Source organism: Ruditapes philippinarum, unplaced genomic scaffold (assembly GCF_026571515.1).
Source record: "Ruditapes philippinarum isolate M1 unplaced genomic scaffold, ASM2657151v2 ctg2413_1_1_1_1, whole genome shotgun sequence".
NCBI classification, from domain to species: Eukaryota; Metazoa; Mollusca; class Bivalvia; order Venerida; family Veneridae; genus Ruditapes; species Ruditapes philippinarum.
In genome coordinates, this window is record NW_026857187.1 from 112117 (window position 1) to 133249 (window position 21133).

A 21133-nucleotide genomic window follows, 5' to 3' on the forward strand; every position below is an offset into this window, starting at 1 on the left:
CTTGACGGAGGTACACTCTAACAGTACAGCAGGGAAGTCGCCGCGTGACCTTTACAGTGTCGATGTGACATAAAATCCAATAAAAACAAGGCGACCCGCTTACTTTGGTTAGAAATATAGCGTATTCTTCCACTAAACTGGAAAGTCTCGTATGAACTTAGCCATTAGTTTTACTTTTATCAATACAAAGAAAAAAGTCTTAACGACAGCTGACCACGGAAATGCCTCAGTTGACTTAATATGTATTTATTACTTTACTGTAATAAACTAATAGCATTTGATAAATTTTAAAATCCAGTCGTCAAAAACCAGCTTAGTATCACCATTGATACTCGTTTGGTAAACAGATACCGGTGTAAAATGATTACTTTAAAACGTAATGGAATTAATTTACTTAAACAGCAAACAACTTTTACAAATTGCAGGCATATGTAAAAAATGCACACAAATTGACAAGTCTCCGTAACTACAATTTTCATGTTCTTCAAAATGTTACTGGAAATATTATAGATCATTATTCTGACCTGCTAAAAGCTGTCTCACACGTTTAGAAGTAAGTACATTTTGTATTATCCGAACTGTTATATTTAAAAAAGTTAATTTTTGCTGGGCAGTTAAAGAAATCATTTTGCTTTATTCATAAATAACCACCATCACATTCTTCTTTGACTTGTAAATTTGGCATTATAAATTAGTACCATGTTTGCCGACATATTTATGTGAAGCAAGACACATAAATTCGATTGGAAAAAATTACACCCCCCCCCCCAAAAAAAAAGAAGAAGAAAAAAAAACTATATGTAACATTGTTTGTTCCCATTCTTGTACCCGCGCGTCGTGTGTGCACAATAAAACATTTATATTGCACGGTTCTATATTCGTATTGCTTATTTTCAAGCACATCGTTGTTCGTAGATTGTTGTGCGTTTATCCACAATTTGTTTAAACATACTAACTTGGAAATATAAAAATTGGAATTATATGTATGAGATAAATAGAATTACTGCTGAAAATATTGACATTCATATAGTGTGATTATGATTTCATCTGACGACATGGGCAAAATATGACGGTATCTGTTTGCAGTTTAAAAGTAAGCAAAAAAAAAACTGTCTCGAGGTTTCAATGAGATATATGAGATACAGTGTTTTCATTCCCTTTATAGTCAAAAGCGCGTTGTGATTGTAAAGGCAGTAAAACAAGCGTATCTATTCGGCCTTTTCCGTCAAACTTCGGATAAGGATTATTATTATTACTATTTTATTAATAAGCAAATAGTTAAGATTGGGCAATAATAAAAAACGCATGGCATACAGACGCTTTGACATTTGTGTACATGTAATTTCATAAGATTAATCAACAGCAGAGCGAAACCCTAGTCGTTTCTACCATTCATGTTTTTGACCCATGAAAGAACATTATGAAATTTGATCTCCTAGTTTCTGTTGAAAAGTGAAACATAGTAAATGAAAATACAATAGAAGACTGCCCTCTATAATAAGTTCAATACGAATATATAAACATGGATAGTGTCATAACTGAAAAACTGGATAGATTTAATGTTTGACAGTATAAGCCCAGCTGCTTAAACAAAGAAAACAAATGTGATTTCATCTCCATAGCAACTGTATGAGGTAACATTTCTTTTATTAGTACACGAATTTTAAAATACTTGGGGAAATCAGAATAGGTGTTTGGCGTTGCTTTTTTACGTTCCAGAAAGTGAAAATTTAATTGAAAAATGATAAATATCATTATCATTTTAATATCATTTAATTTCTTATTTAAACAGAAATTATATAATAAATCTTAATGAATGGATGAAAAAATGAATGAATGATTGAACACACAAAGAAACAAAGACACAAATAACTAATATAATTTTGCCTTTGTCCTTGATTGTTTGTTGTATATTTTGTGCATGAAGGATCATTTTCATTGTATTTCAACTATGTATTATGTTCGGTCGACATTTATTTTATTTGACGATTGCATTTCTCTGTTTTGAATATTAACTAAAATATTGTATCATATGATAAAAGTTTCTTCCATTGTATATTAATGAAACTGTATAAAGATGAGTTGATGAAGATACATCTGTTGTGAATGAAACTATTTCAGACATAGGAATGTGTTCAGAGGTTCTGAGTTGGAAATACAATTACAATGCGATAGGACAGAACTTGGACTGCCTGCATCAAGCTAATAGTACGTACTAAAATTTACAGTGCCCAAGTGGTCACATATTATAACGTATGCATGACTCTTTATGTAAAAGCATATAAACATGTTAAACACATATGTATCTGTATCTATATCAAAGTGTTCTATGCCTCACCACAACTAGATGTTTAAGTCAGTTCGTTTATAAATACGATTGCAACTATTTTATTTTGGTTGGTACCCTCAATTAGTTATATATATTTTGTTTCCGTCCATATCCATCAACATAAAATAGCATCACTTAAGATATGTCTTACACATTAGCGGACAAAGAGGTTTTGTCCTTTCGAAAAAGTTTTCTTCAAATCCAAAATGATATCTGCCATTGTAATGACAATGCCAGTTGTTGTGAAAATAAAATAAAAATCTTTTATTTTGAAGTGAGACAAAAAGTGTTGGAGCACCCACTAACATCGGATAATGCGCTTGAACAATGAAATGCTAATCTCTCGCCTTTTCACCCACCGAACTGGACTTTAAGACGTCCTACTCATTTTTTTCTTTCAACCGATTAATTTGAAAAATGTAAGAATAAGCGAAAAAGATTTTTGCATCACTCCAGTACTGTAATGATTTAAATCTCAAATGGAATTATCAGTATCAGAATATGCTTTCTGCCGAATCTCGATAGTGTGTAGTCTAACATATTTAAAATGATGGTAGAACTTGTGAGTTAAATATACCAGATGTAAAACACTATTACAGTGTTATATTTTGTAAAACTTGTGTCAATGGAAAAATATATCCTGTCAGTATAAAGGTATTTAAACACATTCATATAAAAAATTCTTTAAGATTTTTCTATAACAAGAATCATTTTATCTTCAGATATGTCTAACTTCACAAATAGAAATAATGTGAATACAACATCTCCAAGAAGAATTATCAAAAAACCGACAACTACACCCAATAGAGCTCGTAATAGAGGTATATCAAAACATGTAAAAATTATAATTTTATTATATCTTTACTCATAACTGTCATTAACACTTGGTGATCTATTGTCTTGTATGAACACGAAAGATTTAAAATTCAAGATATTTAAGGTTTTCATTTTTTTAACTATTTCTATATTTTCATGAAACCTGGCAGAATTTTGACTAAAAAATAAAATGAAAAATCTTAGAATGCTTGCAATAATTACTTGCCGACTTGCCTATAACGATTATGTTTATACACATTATGTTGCTCATATCTGTTCTACGTCTTATATTTATGATTATAGACGAGAGAGTTGACGATGTTAAAGACATTCCAAACTCAAATGATGCTGATATTAAACATTCTGATCAGCAACAGCTTGTAACAGACAATACTGAAGCAAAGCAAGGTTTTGTTTGTTGTTTTTTTATTTTTTACGTCGATTTTAACACGCTTTTTGTTCATATGTCGGCGGTTGACCACCTTACCAGTAATTACCAATTTCTACGCAAGTAACCGACCACCCATCCAAATTAGCAATAACCATTAGACTCAATGTCCGTGGTCAAATGTCACGGTGAAACAACGTCTTGTCGGAGGGTCGGATCATTCATCTCTGATCTACTGATCCAATACGCTCCCTACTGGCTTATGTGGGCGGACTTAGAGTCAAAGGAAACACTTTACTACAGTAGATCAGAACGTTTACATATATGTGTATAATTTTAAACCATGTTTTCCGGAGGAGATCTGGCTATTAGAATTGGGTATGTCAGCGGGCGGGCATACACTATTTCTTATGTGCGCAACTCTTCCTAACTTTCATAATGGATTTTGACTAGACTTTCAGAGTTTACAGAGTACGTATCACTAACATTCCTTTGATGTTTATAATAAAAAAACTTTTCAATTTTTAGCAAGAATGCAATTACGTGTTGAACATATGTATATTGAATTTCGTAGGTATTAATCTTGGAGAAACAAAGAACAGTTTAGACGTCCGGAAAGAGGTAACACTTGTTAAGGCATATGCTGTGTTAAAGGATGAAATGGAGGAGACCACAGCAAAATCCATAGCTTCTCTTTTGTTCGGAAATATGCCACAGTTACTTTCGCATCATGATCACGAATGTATCGTTACAACCAAAGGACGACGAGTTGTTGCCGAAAAGTTATTGAAAAGGGTAAAATATTATAGATGAATCTACATGTTTGCAGAGCAACAGTTGTTTAAGTAGTTGTTTTTAAATTTACATTTTTTATGTGAGAATAAGTTACTTATTGGTCTATACATGTACAAGTACATCTATGAAATTATGATTTCCAATAGCAATTCGCTTAAAATGATTTCTATATATACAGCTTATACGTAGCTCAAACAAGGTACATGTAACTTTAGAACCTTGTTTTGATATACCGAATGTGACTGATATTTGCGAAGTATTAGCCAAGAACCTTTGTTTTACGATTTAAATGTTACATTGATATAGTTTTAACATATGATTATGCCTTTTCTCATATACCGTAGGTTTTGATTGGTGGCGATGCACTGTACGATGGTTTTAAAAGTTATTTTTGTGGACAGGAGGGCAATCTTGCAAAAGTACTTGGTGAAACACAAATATCGGACCTGGACATGCAAGGTCTGTTAATAGTCAGAATATTTGAAAGCAAAGAAGCTGATTTTAAGCAATTATAGACATGTATCTACCAAAACAATGCTTTTAAAATTAAAAATCTTTAAAAGAATTTGATCAGTTGTAAATGTGTTACACAATCGGTTATCGTTGATAAGAAATCAGAAATTATTATTTAGCATATATATTCCCTACATAATCTTCAAATTCTGTTTTTGCTACTTGATGACATGCATCCATCGTGGTCACAAAATGTTCGGTGGATTTTCATGTACGTAATAAGAGCGAAAGTATCAGTCGTAACTGATTATATTTTATCCTTCATGTTATTGCTTGGTTAGGGTTTTACTCAAACCAACACTGAAAATGTCTTATGATGACTCTCTAACTTTTCTGGAGGAGACCGATCTAGGGTGCCCATCTGTGCAAATATTATGCACAATCAGGTACCTGGGTAGAACCAGCGACATTCCTTAAGTGACAGGGATAGCTTTTTTACATAAAAGAATCCAGGTCCAACCCATGATGTTTTTTATTGTTTTTTCTAGTTTATATGGCGTTGAAGAAATCATCTGAGAAGCAAGCCGACAGGCCAGGCAACGACAAACCACGCCTGAAGTTTTCGGAACATGACAGACAAATATTGATCAGCTCTCTGAATCGACCAAGCTTCATTGATCCTTTGAACGACCAACTTTTGTCTAGACTGAAAATCAGTATTCGAGAACATAATAATGTTGTGAATTCTTCCATAGATAATGAAACAAAAGTAAAAACATTAATTGATACGTTGGAGCAATGTGAAGAAAATGTTTTTGAAGATGTATGCGACGTTTTAGCATCACTTGAGATGGAACATGTTATTGAAAAGCTTGATATCGGAAAGAAAACAAAAAAGAGAACACGTGATTCTGTAACAGGTATGATTAATGTACACAACTAATACTACAGTTATTCATGTTATTCATGTGTCTCAGATTAGGATCGGAACACTTTCCTTAGAATGGGACCAATACTTTCGTAGGTTGCTCACCCAGGTCTTGAAACACAAGAATTTACGAATGAAAGATAGAGGGAAAGCAAATGTCTATAGTTTCATGCTTTGTTTGATTATACTAAGGCGTTTTATCCGTCCGTCGTACACAACTGGTTTTTGCAGCATAAAGGTGACCGTTTAGCATGTAAGTATGTTATAACAGAACTCAAATAAAGTATTTTCGTTGCAATTAACTCATATGTTAAGTATTGTTCAAACTTAATATGATTAAATTTTGGGGTAATGTGTTGCACTGCTAGGCTTTAATTTGTTTTTCACTGAATTTGTCAATTGAAGATAATGCTCAACCTAGTGCGTCGAAGAAAAGGAAGTATCTGGGGCAGCTGGAAGATACATGTATGGTCAAGCGCGTGCAAACAGACGAATCACATTTAGATAAAGTATTGCAGAATAGAATAGGTAAGAATATTCCTTAATATATGTTTTATCCTTTCAATCATATTAATCATTTTAATCATTTTAATTGAAAGTGTAATTCTTTTCTTTGAATTGGCAATGGTTAAATCAGTAATAGAACTGAATGGGTATTCGATATGTAAAAAAAATATGATTTATTTATTAAAAAAAACAACATGTTAGCCATGTCCCTTATAGGCAAGTATTTCTTTTAAAAAGAGCGTTCATCTGTTAGGGGTAAGATTTACAGTTTATACATTTACATAATTCACTTCCAAAACATTTGAATTAATTTTATCATACAGATTTTACCCTTGAAGGCGTAACTGAGGGTTCTATCGTTCTTCAAATAAAGCCAAAAAGTCAGGAATCGTGGAATGTACTCATGCAAAAATGTCGCTCAGGAGAAATTAAAGATTTCATTCCAGAAGTGTTTAGAAATGAAGTTGAAAACATCAAAGCAGGGGAACACATCTGCAAACTTACCATCTATGTCTTAACCAAACCTCCAAATTATGGTATTATGGCAACGCATATTCTAGATAATATATATTTGTCATTCAATTCATTTTAAATTTGGTTTGTTGGAAGGAAAAAACACGTTTATTATAGCATATAAAATGCGGATTATTGATTTGAAATGAACCTATTGGTTATGATATTGAAAGCTTTTTGTTATCTTAGCCAAATATTACCGCAAAGAGATGGTGCTTTATTTTTCTGTAAAAGACAGAGTTATTTAAGAATATCAGCATCGTTTGGGAGAAAACTACGGTGGCTTACTATCAACCTCACAGTCTTTTTTCAATGATTTACTTTCATTTGCACATTTTGGCATACTTTCAAGCAGTGTACCACCACCTTATTTTCATATTATTGTTTTTAAAAATTTCAGTACAAAATAGCTTTCATGTGGTTAAAAGTATTTTCACTAATGCAGCACATAACTCTTAAGTTGTACAAGAAAGCGCATCGCCTAGCTGTTCCTTTAACTTCTTGTCCCGAACGTCTCATATGGATTCATTGTCTTGTATGTTATCAGTATGTTACAAGATGTCCAAATAATTGTTAATAATGAAAAGCGACAATAAAATTATGTTTTTTTTGTCACAATGACTTTGATTAGTTTATGTAATATTCAATGTTACTCAGCACAAATACGAGAGACCAATAATGGCCTAAATATCTAAGTTTCTGGACGGGTATTTTTTTTTTTTTGCTTTATTCTCGTAATTTATTTTTTCGTTTCAGAGGACCGAAAAGCAATGATTGAACTAGCGAATCCTTCAATTATTTCTCAAGGTATATTAACTGCTTTAAAATATATGCAAAAGCTTGTTTTTGTTCAATAACTATCTTATAACAAAAACAATAAATAACCGCAACCTAAAAAAATGAAGGAAAATACAAAGAGAATAAGAAGCAGCAATATAATCATAGCAACTTAATTCTATACTGTTTTAAGTAATATATATACTTTTGTGATATTATAACACCAATGAATGGGACCCTTGACTGACATATTAGTTAACATGTTTAGTCATTAACCTGAAATCCACTTTGGTTCTTGGGATTTTTAAGATAATTTGTGCTAGAATGTGTTAGATAGTATATCTAGTGTTTTATTAGGTTAAGTTATTAAGTTTAATAATAAGTTAATTACTAAAATTATTCAAACAAAAACAAGACTAAAATATTCACTTCGATATAGATATTATTGACTACCATGATTCTTAAAGACAGAAGCGTCCAATTTGGTGATCGATTCAGTGATAGGTAATTCTGATAGTCTAAATTTCAGATTAATGCAAAAATTATTTCATTTTTTAAATTTCGATTACATCAAGAAATTCAAGATTTGGTTTGCGAAGAATTAGAGATTACCGATGAACTACTTGTCAAGCTGAAAAGAAAAAAGTTTGTTAGTCATACAATTAAAGAAGAACTATCTGGGCTGAATAAAAGGAAAGAAAGAATAAGTTATGTTCTCAAACAACTAGAAAAAACTGGAAAAGAAGGGTAAGTTGTAAAGTAAAATGGAAATGTTGTCTCTCCAATGAAACGAGACTTGATTCATTGAACTTTCATTGAACGCCGGCTTTCCTTGTTAATCTTGTCTATATTGTTTTAAACAAACACAGCTATTTAAGAATTTCTAAGGTATTAAAAGTCTATAAATTATTGTTTTTATAGGTTTACAGATGAATCGACAAAACTTTACAAAGCAAATTTTCTGTTGCGAATACGACACCATTAAAAAATTAAGAACATTTTTGTAGTTTTCAATCATATAAAGGTTTATTTCATAATTTGTAGATATGATTTTCTGAAAGAATATGTAAAGGAAAAAAACGACTATCTATATGACAAAATAAAAACAGAGGAGGGCATAAAGACCATTGATAAAACCACTAGGTCTACTCGTCTGCAAGACTCATTTTCAAGAAGCCTTGAACGGAGTGGAATTATAAAGGAGAGATTTTTCAGTGCCGATGTTATGTTAGTTGTTAGAGAGAAAGGTAAACTATGCTTAAAGTTTTTAAACAGCAATTTTAACTTGTTATTTTCCATATTATTCGTATGAGTGTTTAACTTGTTTAGATATTTTAAAGATATCGCAGACTAAGAATTGAGTCAATTCAACATAATCTTTATCCTTGAAAACATAAAACATAATAACTATGTTATTATAAAAGGAATATATGTTCATTGTCAAGTATCATTTTGTTGTAAAGTTGCAAGATTCATTATACTAAAAGAAAAATAAATTATTTCGAACTAGAGTATAATATACTCGTACAATATTTCAAATAAATCTATCAAATAGGTTCACTTCTTAGTTACAAGTATAATTGCTAAACTAATAACAACTGAAACAAAACTGAATTAATCATATAAAATAGTTTCTTCCTGTAGCCAGTGTTACGCCAGAAAGAAAAAGACACCATTCGCCGGTGTTTCTACGAAAGTCTGTGATGACTTGTCCAAAACTTATTAATCCATGCTGCTTTTTTGATCAAGGTATTATAATATGCTCTTTTTTTAAAAAAAATCCGACATACATGTTTTGTAACTTTTTTGATGGGCTTCATGGAAATTTAAAGTATCAAGAAAGATTTTTTTGCTATTTTTTGGTAGTAGATTTATGAAAGATATAAGATGTAACTTCTGTTTTTTATTAAATGATAAATGTTATTTGGGAAAGAATTAAAACAAGACAACATACAAGATAATCTAATTATTTTATCCACGATACTCTAAAGGGAATGTATGTGCATTGCGAATGTAAGAATACATGTTGTAGAACATTTTGCAAAACGTTAAAAAAGTCATTTGGCCTTTGAAAATTTTTGATTAAGATTTAAGATTGTTAGACATATTTCTTTAAAGACAAATTGTATGAGGTACAACACGATGCAGATATTAGATTGGAAAGTGAGGACAGCACTTTGACGGATACGTGGCACTACGCTTCAGGTAATATTACGAAATACAGTAATTACTCTTGTAAAAGAAGTTACATAGAAAGCTTAAATGTCACCCTAAGTAACAAAATTGAAAATGTTGTAGGCTTTTTGAATAAGCTTGTTCATGGATTGTAATGGCTAAAACAAGCTTTACTCCATTTACATTTGTTTCGACATTTCGTGAACAAAAACACGATCTTTTTTAGTACGCAGACTACTAAATGTCAAGCAAATAAAGTTTAGGTGAAACATTGTTTTATTGCCTTTTAAACTCCACGACTCTAGAATGGTGTGCAATCTTAAAACAGCAATTAAGCTACGGTGTTCCATTTAAAATCTGCACTGAATCATTTTGGGAAATGCGCCATCCTTTAATAATGTTGCATACATATTTTTTATGACATTTGTTCAAATGTCAAGTTTTTGGACGACATATATATCAAAATTCGGCGTTGTTGAACTTCAAATGTTTCCTTTGCATAGTATATGACATTTCAATTAGTATGATACAAGACCTACTAAAGATATTAATATCTGTGCAAGTGCTTAACGTCTTATAAACCAAACGCATAAAATATTTTTTTATCATCCAGACTTTATCAGTACTAATTATTGTTTCTTAAAATGTTTATTAATCCTGAATATATATTTGTTACTCTATAAATTTTAAAGCATCAGAAACTAACAAGAAGTCAAGAAAGAGTTTTTATGAACCTGAGGAGGAAAGCAATTCAAATACAAAGTTAGCCTTGCGCAGAGGTAAATCTCAATTTATATAGTTGAAAATATGTACAAATAACTTCTTGTCAAATTCCGTGCAATTACATCAATAACGGAAGAGCAAATGATTGAACGATAATTAAATATAATTTGATAGCTAAGAGTTGAGTCAATTTAACATAATCTTTATCCTTGAAAACACGAGCTTTTATTATGGTGACGTATTTCTGCCAACAGTAAAATACATAACTATTGCATAACTTATAAGCTTCGTGTTAATCTGATAAATAACAAATCAAATATTTATCTCATGAATTAGATAGTTAAACACATACATATATTTCAAAAAATTAAGATTATCTCTTATTTACCTGTTAAGTGTTAGCAATTCAGGGCACTCATTCTTATTTTGCAAGTAAGACACTTATTTGTCATTTACTCATTTATCTAGTTAATCAGGTTGTTTTTATTTCATAAACACAAAAGCTAAGTGGTTAGTACACAGATATCTTAACATAATAATGAGTTGTTTAACTGTTGATAGAAATAAAAGTATGTCACAATTTATTGTAACTCTATACTTGATAAATATTATATAGAAAACATAAAAGGCATATATGTTCTTATATAATATTTATCAAGTATAGAGTATACATGCCTTTTATGTTTTTATAGTTGCCTCGGAACATAATGTACTAGACGGGTCATATAAGACACAGAAAACGGATGATATACCTGTTATTCAACCTTTGAGATCAAAACAGAGACGGTCAGGTAGAAGGAAATAGACTACAGAATAGCTGTTTGGTTATTCATTAAATAGACTACAAATGTATCTTGCATTCATAAAAGAAAGTGTGAATACCGTGCGTTTAATTAAATGATCATGTGTTGTCATCATACACATATATATATATTCCATACACATAAAAGAGCACCTCAAAGATTTAAAAAAGGACTTTTAATAAACCATATAACTAGATCAGCATGTACCGTGTTTTTTGTTTAATTTATTTTTCTTTCTTAAAGCAAACGGCGGTGAACGGCGTCGTCTTATATGGAATGTCTTTTTGTGGCACATGGTAGGAACTGTTATCAATAACAGTTTATGTCATAAATTATAGTATAATTTTGATTTTTAAAAATCAAGCCAACAAAGATGCTGTTATATTTGTCTTTTATAACTTTATTTGAAAAGTATACGCATTGTGATATTTCTCTATATGAAATGGCGAGCTTTCTTTAACAGCTTATCTCCTCTGACAAAATTTGTATACATGTAATATAACCCTAACGAAGATATAAAAAAGAACAGAAGAACTTAGGTATTATATCCAATAGCACTATATATATATGAATGGCTATTCTCCCCTTTGTCCTACATTTTTGTATTTTTTTAAAAGCCATTGCTGCTTTTATAATGTTTACAAAGAACATAAATATTTTCACAAATTACAAAATGCAGGGACTGCTAGTTTATTGTCAAAACCTTATTCAAATTTAGTGTAGAAATGGGGTGAATTTAAGCAATTTCTGCTTTAAAACACAAAATTCTTTACTGGCTTGCTTTTGCAAGTTTGTCCAGTCGGAAAACTTTTCTACTGTTGTAAGACAAGTTGTATTTGAATGAAGACAATTTTCTAAATTATTGATGATAAAATTGTGAAAATTACAAAACACGTCTTTATAGGGCCAGTGAATGAGATGCAATGTGACAAATTCAATATCTATAACACAAGAAGTTTCCGAGACATAATTCTTTAATATTTTAAAATCAACGGTTATTAATAACATGTGTAATTACAATAAGACAACACTAAATCCAATAACATGTAAACTTTTACAGCAGCAACATAGCATTTGTTAAAATTAAAATATAGTATCATTAAGCTTTAATGATTTGCAAAATAAAGTGTGCACTTTGTTGCAGAGAAATTCTGTATAAAATACATTTTTTAAGCAATATATTGGCAAAACTGTATAGAAAGATGCAAACATTGTAAAAAATAGGAGGGGGAAACGTTGTAAAAAATAGGAAGAGGGAGTGGTGAAATGTAAATGTTGCAGACTATGTGATTTTGCCATTGGATGCGTGGAATATTTGAATAGAACAGGACCGTGCAGTCTTCAACACTTGTGTAGATCAGTTGACAAAGTGACCGTAACTGATCCTGAATAACTGACACGTTTACTAGACCAAAAATCACAATTTTCAACTGTTACTTTTCATCATTTGCTATTTACTAGTTAAATAAATTCTGCTAATTCAAGTTTCACTTAAGAAAATAAAAAATCGAGTAGTCAATACATTTTGAGCATTTTGATACTATCCTTTAAAATTCAGCAAATTATTTTTATACAGTTCATCTTAAAACTAAATATATATCCAAGTGAATAAAAATCTCAGCATCGGGAAATTGCGGGTATCTATAGTCTTTCCTTTTTGATTGAACCAATTCATGATGGGAAGCAGTAATTAATAACTACAACATCCTCTAAGAGATGGTTATGCGAAATGATTGCTGCATTTACAAAATAACGCACTTCAATATGGTTATGAGAAATCATCGTAGCATCGGAAGAAAAAGAGCTTATAATAACGAGATGGTAATGGGAAATGATTATTTCAATGTTCATGATGTTGATACACATGACACCTGCATCGTAAGAAGATGATAATGGGTAATACATGTAATTGTTTAACAGTTTGCACTTGTGTACATGTGACATTTGAGGTGGAGATTTTATAGCACATAGTCCTGAAAATATAAAAGCGTTTGGTATTTGATACCATTTATGTTTACTATAACTAAGGTTATTTCATAAACATGATAAACATTATTATTTGTTGTTTTTATAAACATCAGTTGAATTTCCCCAAATAGCGAGATTCTTATTCATAATATGCAATTATAGTCTCTTAAAATGTTAAAAATTCGTGAAAGTTCACGATCCCATGTATTGAAATGTAATCAGATATCTAGGGCAAATTTGTGAGTCTTTGTACACAATAAATTCCTTTGGGTCGGTTATGTCGTCTACGCCACTATCATACTGATGTTTCAAACTTAAGATGCCAGTCTCCGGAAGAAATCTTGTGCCTTTTTGTCCTTGACACATATTTCCTAGAAAACAAAATTGAAATATGTATACATGGATGAAAAACGAATCAATAAAAAACAATCAAATTTATACGAGGGCTGTCCGGAAAGTTCGTAGACAAGGCTATAAAGTAATTATATGCAGTCATTTCATACATTAAAAAGGTAAAAAAAGTTTCTTCAGGGTCAGTCTTCGAGGGTAATTAGCAGTGTTTTACAATACTACGTAACTATATTACTATATAACTGTATTGTACTATACAATGCACTATTAATGAAATTATTATTCAAAATTAACTGACTTCAAACCTTCAACACTTAATTAAAATCTGGTTACTATAGGCAGATAATGACATGGCTATGTTCTTTTAGTTGGAGTAGTGTAGTTATAGTTTTGCAATCTAGTAAAATAGTATCTGAACACAAAACTAACCCAGGATCAAATACAACAAAATAAAATAAGACTCTAACCTGTCAACACCTTGGACAGAAACATATACCCTTTTCCACCACTGCCAGCAGTAGATAGCCAACGTCGTATAGAATATGATGCGTCAGAAGTGAAATAAACACCCTCTCCATATAACGGAGATACTAAAATTACAAAAGAAAACAAGAAAATACACAATTTAATTTTTTGTTGGATTTAACGTCAGACCGACACTGCGTGTAACGTCGCTCCGATAAGGTAAAGGTCATTTTCAGACATTTCAGCTTTTATAGAAGAGGAAGACATCAGGTGGCCCTTCGTGCATTATTTCAGGCCCGAGCAGACACCCGAATAGAACCACCAATAGTTGAACGAATCAAAAGTCCCTTACGGGAGTCAAAACCAACATGAGTTAAAACAGTGATTCAAATTTTTAAAAATACACAAAATATTGATTTATAAGTAAATACTATAACCAACAAAGAGCAAACCGTCAACAAAGAATGAGTAATGGTTCATGTTACAACTATGATAATAAATCAATAAACAAAAACAATTTTTGTAACTACCTCGTCCACAGTAACTTGTATTGAAACCATGCAGTACGATATCTGACAGTTCATCATGGCTTACTGCATACCACAAATCTCGCTCAACGTCTGAGACTGCACGAGATTTTGATTTTTGTTCCACGATTTGTCTTCTTTGCTCCTGGTATTGTTGGTAAATTTTGTGTGGCCGTATTCTTTCAACCTTTGAAATAGATGACTACCGGTATTATAACAAGTTTTTTATCACTCGCTTTAGAAACTTGGTTCTAAACATATATAATCGAAACGTGTTACAAATATTTTTAATTACATATCTTTTTGAAACATTGTTTGCACTATTGAAGATGTAAACTCTCAACTTTTCATTCTTGTATTTTTTTGTGTTACTATTCTTGTCTGATTCCGGTTGTCATTGCGGAAACTGATTCAAGCATGCCATATTGTTAAGCTCAAATTTAGCAGCACAAAAATCCAAATATTTTCTGTTTATATCCTATAAAGAAGATTACGTGTATCAAATATACAGTTATGATTTCATTCACCATGACTGGAGTGAAAGTTTTGGCAAAATTATATAAGAAAGCGCAATATAGATATTTACAAATTTACTTGCTACATACAAGAGTCAATACATTCTACATTTACAAAATGTATGTTATCATGGTTTCGAATGAATGACTTAATGCTTATTTATCAATATGTATTTTATCACGGTTTCGATTTCTTTTTATTAATGAATGACTCAATACCAGCTCATTCACATTTTTTGATCACGGTTTCGAAAATTTGTTTATGACTGATTCATTGATTGAATAATGATACTTCATTAACGTTTATTTTGTCACAGTTTTGACAATTTCATTATTAATAAATGACTAAATGCTTACGTAAACAATATATGCGCGGTGTTTAAAAAAGGTCGTTAATGTCTTATACCATCATACATCATGCCATTATTAAGATAACAATAATTAAAATGACATTTACTTAGATATCTAATCTGGTGAATAATACAGTTCAGCCACTGTCAATAATTCTACGTGGAAATTAAAGGGTTTTGTTTTAATATCTGTTTAAGAATTATTATAAGCCTGTGAACCTTGCCATAGAGTACTGCATGTTTTATCGTACAGATGATGTGTATTTATTCACTTGGGGCTTGGTTAGATTGTTGCAATTTTCCTAGGCCTCGATCCCTGCACGCTGATGCGACCTTGCATGCCATACATTGTCTTCTAATTACAGTATAACGAGTGTCAGAACCAAAATATGCACTACAGCTTTACCTTTATGACTGAAATGTCCTTCATCTCAAATATGTTTCTGTATTCATATGAACCTTCTCCTGACAAAAAAGAATCCTCGATTTCTTCACATGTCCATTCCATCCATTGTTCTTCGGTGGCGGCAAGATCTTTTGGAACTGCAAAATATTGAAGCGAGAATCTTTAGTAAGCTTCTTTACTACACTTAAATTATATGACATGTTTTTTTAGATCGAATCTCGCTACCTTGGTTAAATCAAGCTCTAAGCTAAAGTAACACATAATGTTTATATGTTACAATTGAGATAATTAATAAATTTGATTTATAACGATTAAACATGAAATTTATGAAATTATAATAGCTCTTTATATCGTACTAACGTGTATATGATGTAATACTTTACAGTTATTTTAAGATCGCCATAATTTAGGACTTGCCAGAATTTTATGAAACACAGACACGCCATTTTCTCCGATAAGGCAAAATCAATGGAAACCGAATGCAATCCCATTTAACGACACTTTCTTCTGCTTATCTGCCCAATAGCATGCTTAGGACATAGGTCAAATATATAAAGTTCTTAATAGGAACCTAGAAAAGACCTAATGTTCCTGGTATCAGTCCAGATACCCTCGTAGAAACACATAGCTTCCGTAACCTAGCTTGGTGGTTTCTTCACATTACGGAATTAAAAGTTCCTGGCAAGATTGTAATCGATTTTGAAAAAGAGACTCAGACTCATTTCAACTAATATATTAAATATTGGGTTAAAGAAATCATATATCAAGCTGGATTAACTGTATCAATTACACATATTTTAGTTATAGATGGTTCGAATAAGTTATGTATACATGCAAGTATGTGTAATAATGCTAGAGAATTATACAGGTGTAAAATACAATATTTATATTACACACCTTCTATTATATCCTTCCTAATGACTCTTATTCTATCTGTGGCATCTGACTTTCGATATTCTACAAAGTGTTGAAAGTCAACCAGGAAGCATTCACCATTTTCCTCAAACATAAAACATTGTAAGTTAGCTCTATATGCCTGCTCTATTCTGTAATTCAACAGCTTCTTATAAGGCACATTATTGAATCCAGTAAGAGTAACTTCTTCGTACTGCCACTGTACAAGATGGGCAAGCTTCTCTGCAGCATCTAAATCTGGTTTTGTGTCATTCATTTGCAAAAGTTTCTTACGTATTTCTTGTGTAACATCAAGTACATCTTCTCTCGGTCCATATATCGAAATAATACCTGATGCTTGATCAATGGTAATATCTGCAAGAGCAATCATATCGATTTCTCCAATCTGAAAAAAACAACAACATAAAACATCAATTAACAGCAATATCACTACTTGCTTTATCGAAATCGATATCGTTAAACTATCATGGATTGAAAGACCATGGTTGCGTTTCGTAGAAAGTTATAAATCTGACATTTAAGATCAAAACTGAGACAATTTTGCATTTAAAAAAAAATGTCCTGACTTATGACTCCCATGTTATGACTACTTTAATTTTTTAATGTTTAATAGAAAACAGATGGACATCAAAATCTTTGCAGATTTAAGCGTGTACCATTGTACATTCCTAAACTTTTCCCGTAGAATGGATTTAATTAAAGTCTAATGTTTTTGACTATAGATAAAACCTTTATTGAAAAGGTCTTAAGTTTGTCCTAAGTAAGTCTTATGTCCTAGGACTTAGGACACGTAGGATATTCGAGGCCCTATAATGTTACAAATTTTGCAACTTCACCATTTCGTTCTTCAGGTAGAAAAATAGCATGAAAAGATTATACAAAAATAAAGTAGGTTTGGATAGCTAACTTAGGAAAAAATAGGATGAAGTCTAAAATAATAATAATAAAGGCAATACGAAATGATTGTCCCGAAAACTTAAAATATAATTTATAAAAGAAAGATACACTATTATTGCATTATTTAATTGATTGGAAAATACTAACTTGTTCTCGATGGAGAGACTGAACTATTTTCGTGTAGTTATCAAGTTTTCTTTCGATATACATTTGATCAATGTTGGTCTCTAGCATCTTCTTACAAAGTTTGATGTTGTCTCGTTCATCTGAGTATACACGGATTTCTACAGACGACGTTTCTTCAACAACTGCCTTCCATTGTTTCGCAGACATATCACACATTTCCTCTCCTGAATCATTGCCGGCTGAAGCAAACTGCCGTAATGATTTAAGTCCTTAAATGAAGTAAGGAGATTGGTTTTAGTAATATTGAAATAATTGACCTGAAATGTATGCGTTAAAATGCAAAAATATCTTATTTAACGCAAAATGTCGTAATGTTTAAATGCTGAAATGAAGTATAGACGTCGGCTTTGATTGCATTGAAATATTTGACTAAAACTGTTAAAATAATTTTTTTAAAGTATTAGGTTATACGCAATAAAACCGCTGCTGATATACAGGAGAGTCCCTTATTACTTTACCGATATGAATTCCAAAACATGTAAATCACCATAGAAAATAAATAATTTATTGTTTTTCAAAAATCGTGTTTTTCTCTAAAAGTAACTTTTAACTCACTTGAAGAAATTTGCTGTTCCCCAGTAGTAGTTTCGCTTTTTGATTCCTGTATGAAGGCTTGTAACGCGTCTATAATTTGTGAATGCAGTTGTGGTTGCTTGTCATACACAATCAAATATACATTACGTAAGGAAGGCGATGGGTGGGACTGTTCAAATTCTTTAACTGCTTTTATAAGGCACCTAGTTATCTCCTTGGCACAAAACGTTTTAAAACCCTTCCCTACAATTGAGTATCATATTTCAATTTTGTATAGTTTCATAAAGTAACAGAAATCATAGATAAACATTAAATGAACTTCTTAAAATAAACGTTTCCATTTATATTAGACTGTGTGAATAATACGTGAATAATAATGGTATAGTTTTAAAATACCATATTGACTCATAAGATATAGAAACATAATAAAAGCAATTATTTCTAGAGCATATAAATAAGATTTTGAAGCGATTATAGTTAGATATCATATACAAATATATTATATATCTACTCTACGTTTACCTATTCTATTGATTTTGTATTCAAAAGGAATAGTTATCCAACCAAAAAGCAACATATTTGAAAGGTAAATATGTCATTAATATAGGATCTTATAGTAATTACACAAAGTTTTTGATAAATGACGGTGGGTTTACCTGTGCCTAAAACTGGAAAAGAAATTGAACTGTAAGACTTTTCGTTCGCTAGCTCTAGGCACTTGCGCATCCGGTATTGCCAGTCTTTAAAGTTATCTGCAAACTGTATATGTATCACCGACCTCGCATGTAAACCTTTCGCCTCCGTTATCACTACCTTCTCCATATTCAGCTTATGTTTTAACGCTGCGGAATTGAAAATGAAATACTTAAGACAAACAAGATATTCTCTCGTTTAGTTTCAAATTTTAATTATGTGAAATGGTCGAGTAAAAAGTAATCGTAGACATGGTCTATGTTTTGGAGATTAGGCATTCAAACACAGTACATAGTCAATCTTGTATTCATATAACCATTTAGTGATATCTCTAGATATTATACATAAAATTAAACAAACATAGATAAAATTTGACCACTGTATCAGCTCAAGTTAACCACTTGTTCTGATACTTAATACAATATGTAAGTTCAGCTGCGTTAGTAAGTATTATAATAATGAAGACCTAACTGATTGATACTAAACCTTTTTGAACGGTCAAGCACATAGTACATGTATAGTACTATAAGGAAAGAAAAATATATCTTATTTCCATTCTATCATGTTAGTGCAAAGAAAATCTTTGGATTAATTATAATGTGAAATTACGGGGAGCAAAGAAGCAAATTTTTGTCGTCGTTATGGTTTACTGATGTTGCATCTGACGAAATAATGTAAAAGATTTTAAAAGTCAAATAAAATGTAAGATTTTCCTTCTTGATAGTTATGAAAGAATTCAAAATGGAAAATATCTGATACGTATACATTTATACGCCAGGAGTTTCTTTCGATCTGTGAAAAAGTTATGTAGAGATCAAACAAAACAATAGTATAAAAGATGTTAAAAAATGAGTTTCTATTGAACATATAGTCATATTTTGTTTCCTCTAGAGAGCCAAATGTTCCGGTTTACACATGAGAAATCTTTGCAACTAAAAATGAATTTCAATCATCGGGCAGGAGTCTCATGGTCATTTGTCTCTCCACTGTTAACACAATAATATTAGAATAGTAGTCAGTCACGTGTGGGGAAATATTGGTATTTACTGGTTTGTTTTTCAGAAAAGCCGTTTAGGTTGACCAACCTGCGAAATACAAGGATCGACGTTAAAGTCTTTAACATGTTTAACATACAAATGCTCATTTCAATTTCAATCCGTCACTGTAAATAATATCAACATTAATATGTTTAATTAACCAAGCTGGTTAAAACGTTAATTTATCGACACACTTACCTTCACTGCGACACTGTTTTTCTAGATCTGGGCATTTGGTTTTCATTGCATATGCAACTGACCCTGCAAAATAATCATACTAATATCATATACGAGCACAAACATTCTAACACCCGTCGCTTATACTTTCATTATCTTTTCCAGGAACCTTGAAAATGGTTTCTATTTCTAAATCATCTAATAAACTTACAGAAATATGAAAGTTTTAAATTGTAAGTTTTCACATTCATATAGTCAACACACTAATGTCTGTTTAGCATGTACTATAATTTGGATTCAACATTGTTACAAAGTGTTGCAAAAGTATTGCACGGATATTCTACAGTTACGATTTTTCTTTAAACGTGTATATTACTTTTACAATATAAAACATATTATTAAAATGTAAAACACTTTACTGCAAGGGGTTTTTCTATGTTTTACCATACTTTATTATGATATTTGTATTTATATCCCTGTATTTGCATTCGAAATTAACAATCTTTAAAGTGACATTATGCTCAATTTATCATTGTCACGTTGAGCTGAATTGATTATATATTTCATGAGACTGACTGTTATAATGGTGATTGACCAACAGGGAATCTTGGAAAATGTTAAGGATAAAATATTAATTTGCCTAAAATATAAAAAAGACTGCCCCACTCTTTTAATAAATTGAACGTTACAGGTAAATTTCGATGGGTATTTTTAGAAATTTCCTTGGGCGATATGGTTTATCAATAGTTCATGCAAAGTGAATTATAATATTGAAAAAAGTTATGGCAAAATGTAAACTTATTTTGACTTTAACCCGTTTACTCACTATATACCCTAAGGTGGGCATAATATCACTTTAAATTATAGTGGTGTTGTTCAAAACAATAATTTTAGATGGGTAAAAG

At 31.1% G+C, this 21133-nt stretch overlaps 2 protein-coding genes across 3 annotated transcripts in view; one reads left to right on the top strand and one right to left on the bottom strand.

Annotated features, from left to right (window-relative positions):
- Positions 1–855: 855 nt before the first annotated feature.
- Positions 856–11316, top strand: LOC132749025 (uncharacterized). Its single transcript, XM_060738691.1, has 16 exons — positions 856–1634; positions 2122–2208; positions 3052–3150; positions 3449–3553; positions 4108–4328; positions 4673–4787; positions 5330–5701; positions 6115–6237; positions 6540–6752; positions 7486–7536; positions 8082–8253; positions 8551–8753; positions 9151–9255; positions 9625–9711; positions 10374–10460; positions 11097–11316. Exons 2-16 carry the CDS (start codon positions 2130–2132, stop codon positions 11207–11209), a joined length of 2145 nt encoding a protein of 714 aa, XP_060594674.1. The 5' UTR covers positions 856–1634; positions 2122–2129; the 3' UTR covers positions 11210–11316.
- An 847-nt stretch (positions 11317–12163) lies between these two features.
- LOC132749033 (protein mono-ADP-ribosyltransferase PARP14-like) overlaps positions 12164–21133 on the bottom strand; it is a 31477-nt gene continuing 22507 nt past the window's right edge. For both annotated transcript variants that reach the window (XM_060738707.1, XM_060738705.1), the window contains exons 25-33: positions 20250–20312; positions 18978–19163; positions 18343–18564; positions 17749–17996; positions 16687–17089; positions 15790–15926; positions 14522–14705; positions 13994–14116; positions 12164–13546 (exon numbers count right to left, since the gene is read on the bottom strand). In XM_060738707.1, coding sequence (XP_060594690.1) covers positions 13368–13546; positions 13994–14116; positions 14522–14705; positions 15790–15926; positions 16687–17089; positions 17749–17996; positions 18343–18564; positions 18978–19163; positions 20250–20312 — 1745 coding nt within the window. In that variant the 3' untranslated portion in view covers positions 12164–13367. The remainder of the gene's footprint in view (positions 13547–13993; positions 14117–14521; positions 14706–15789; positions 15927–16686; positions 17090–17748; positions 17997–18342; positions 18565–18977; positions 19164–20249; positions 20313–21133) is intronic.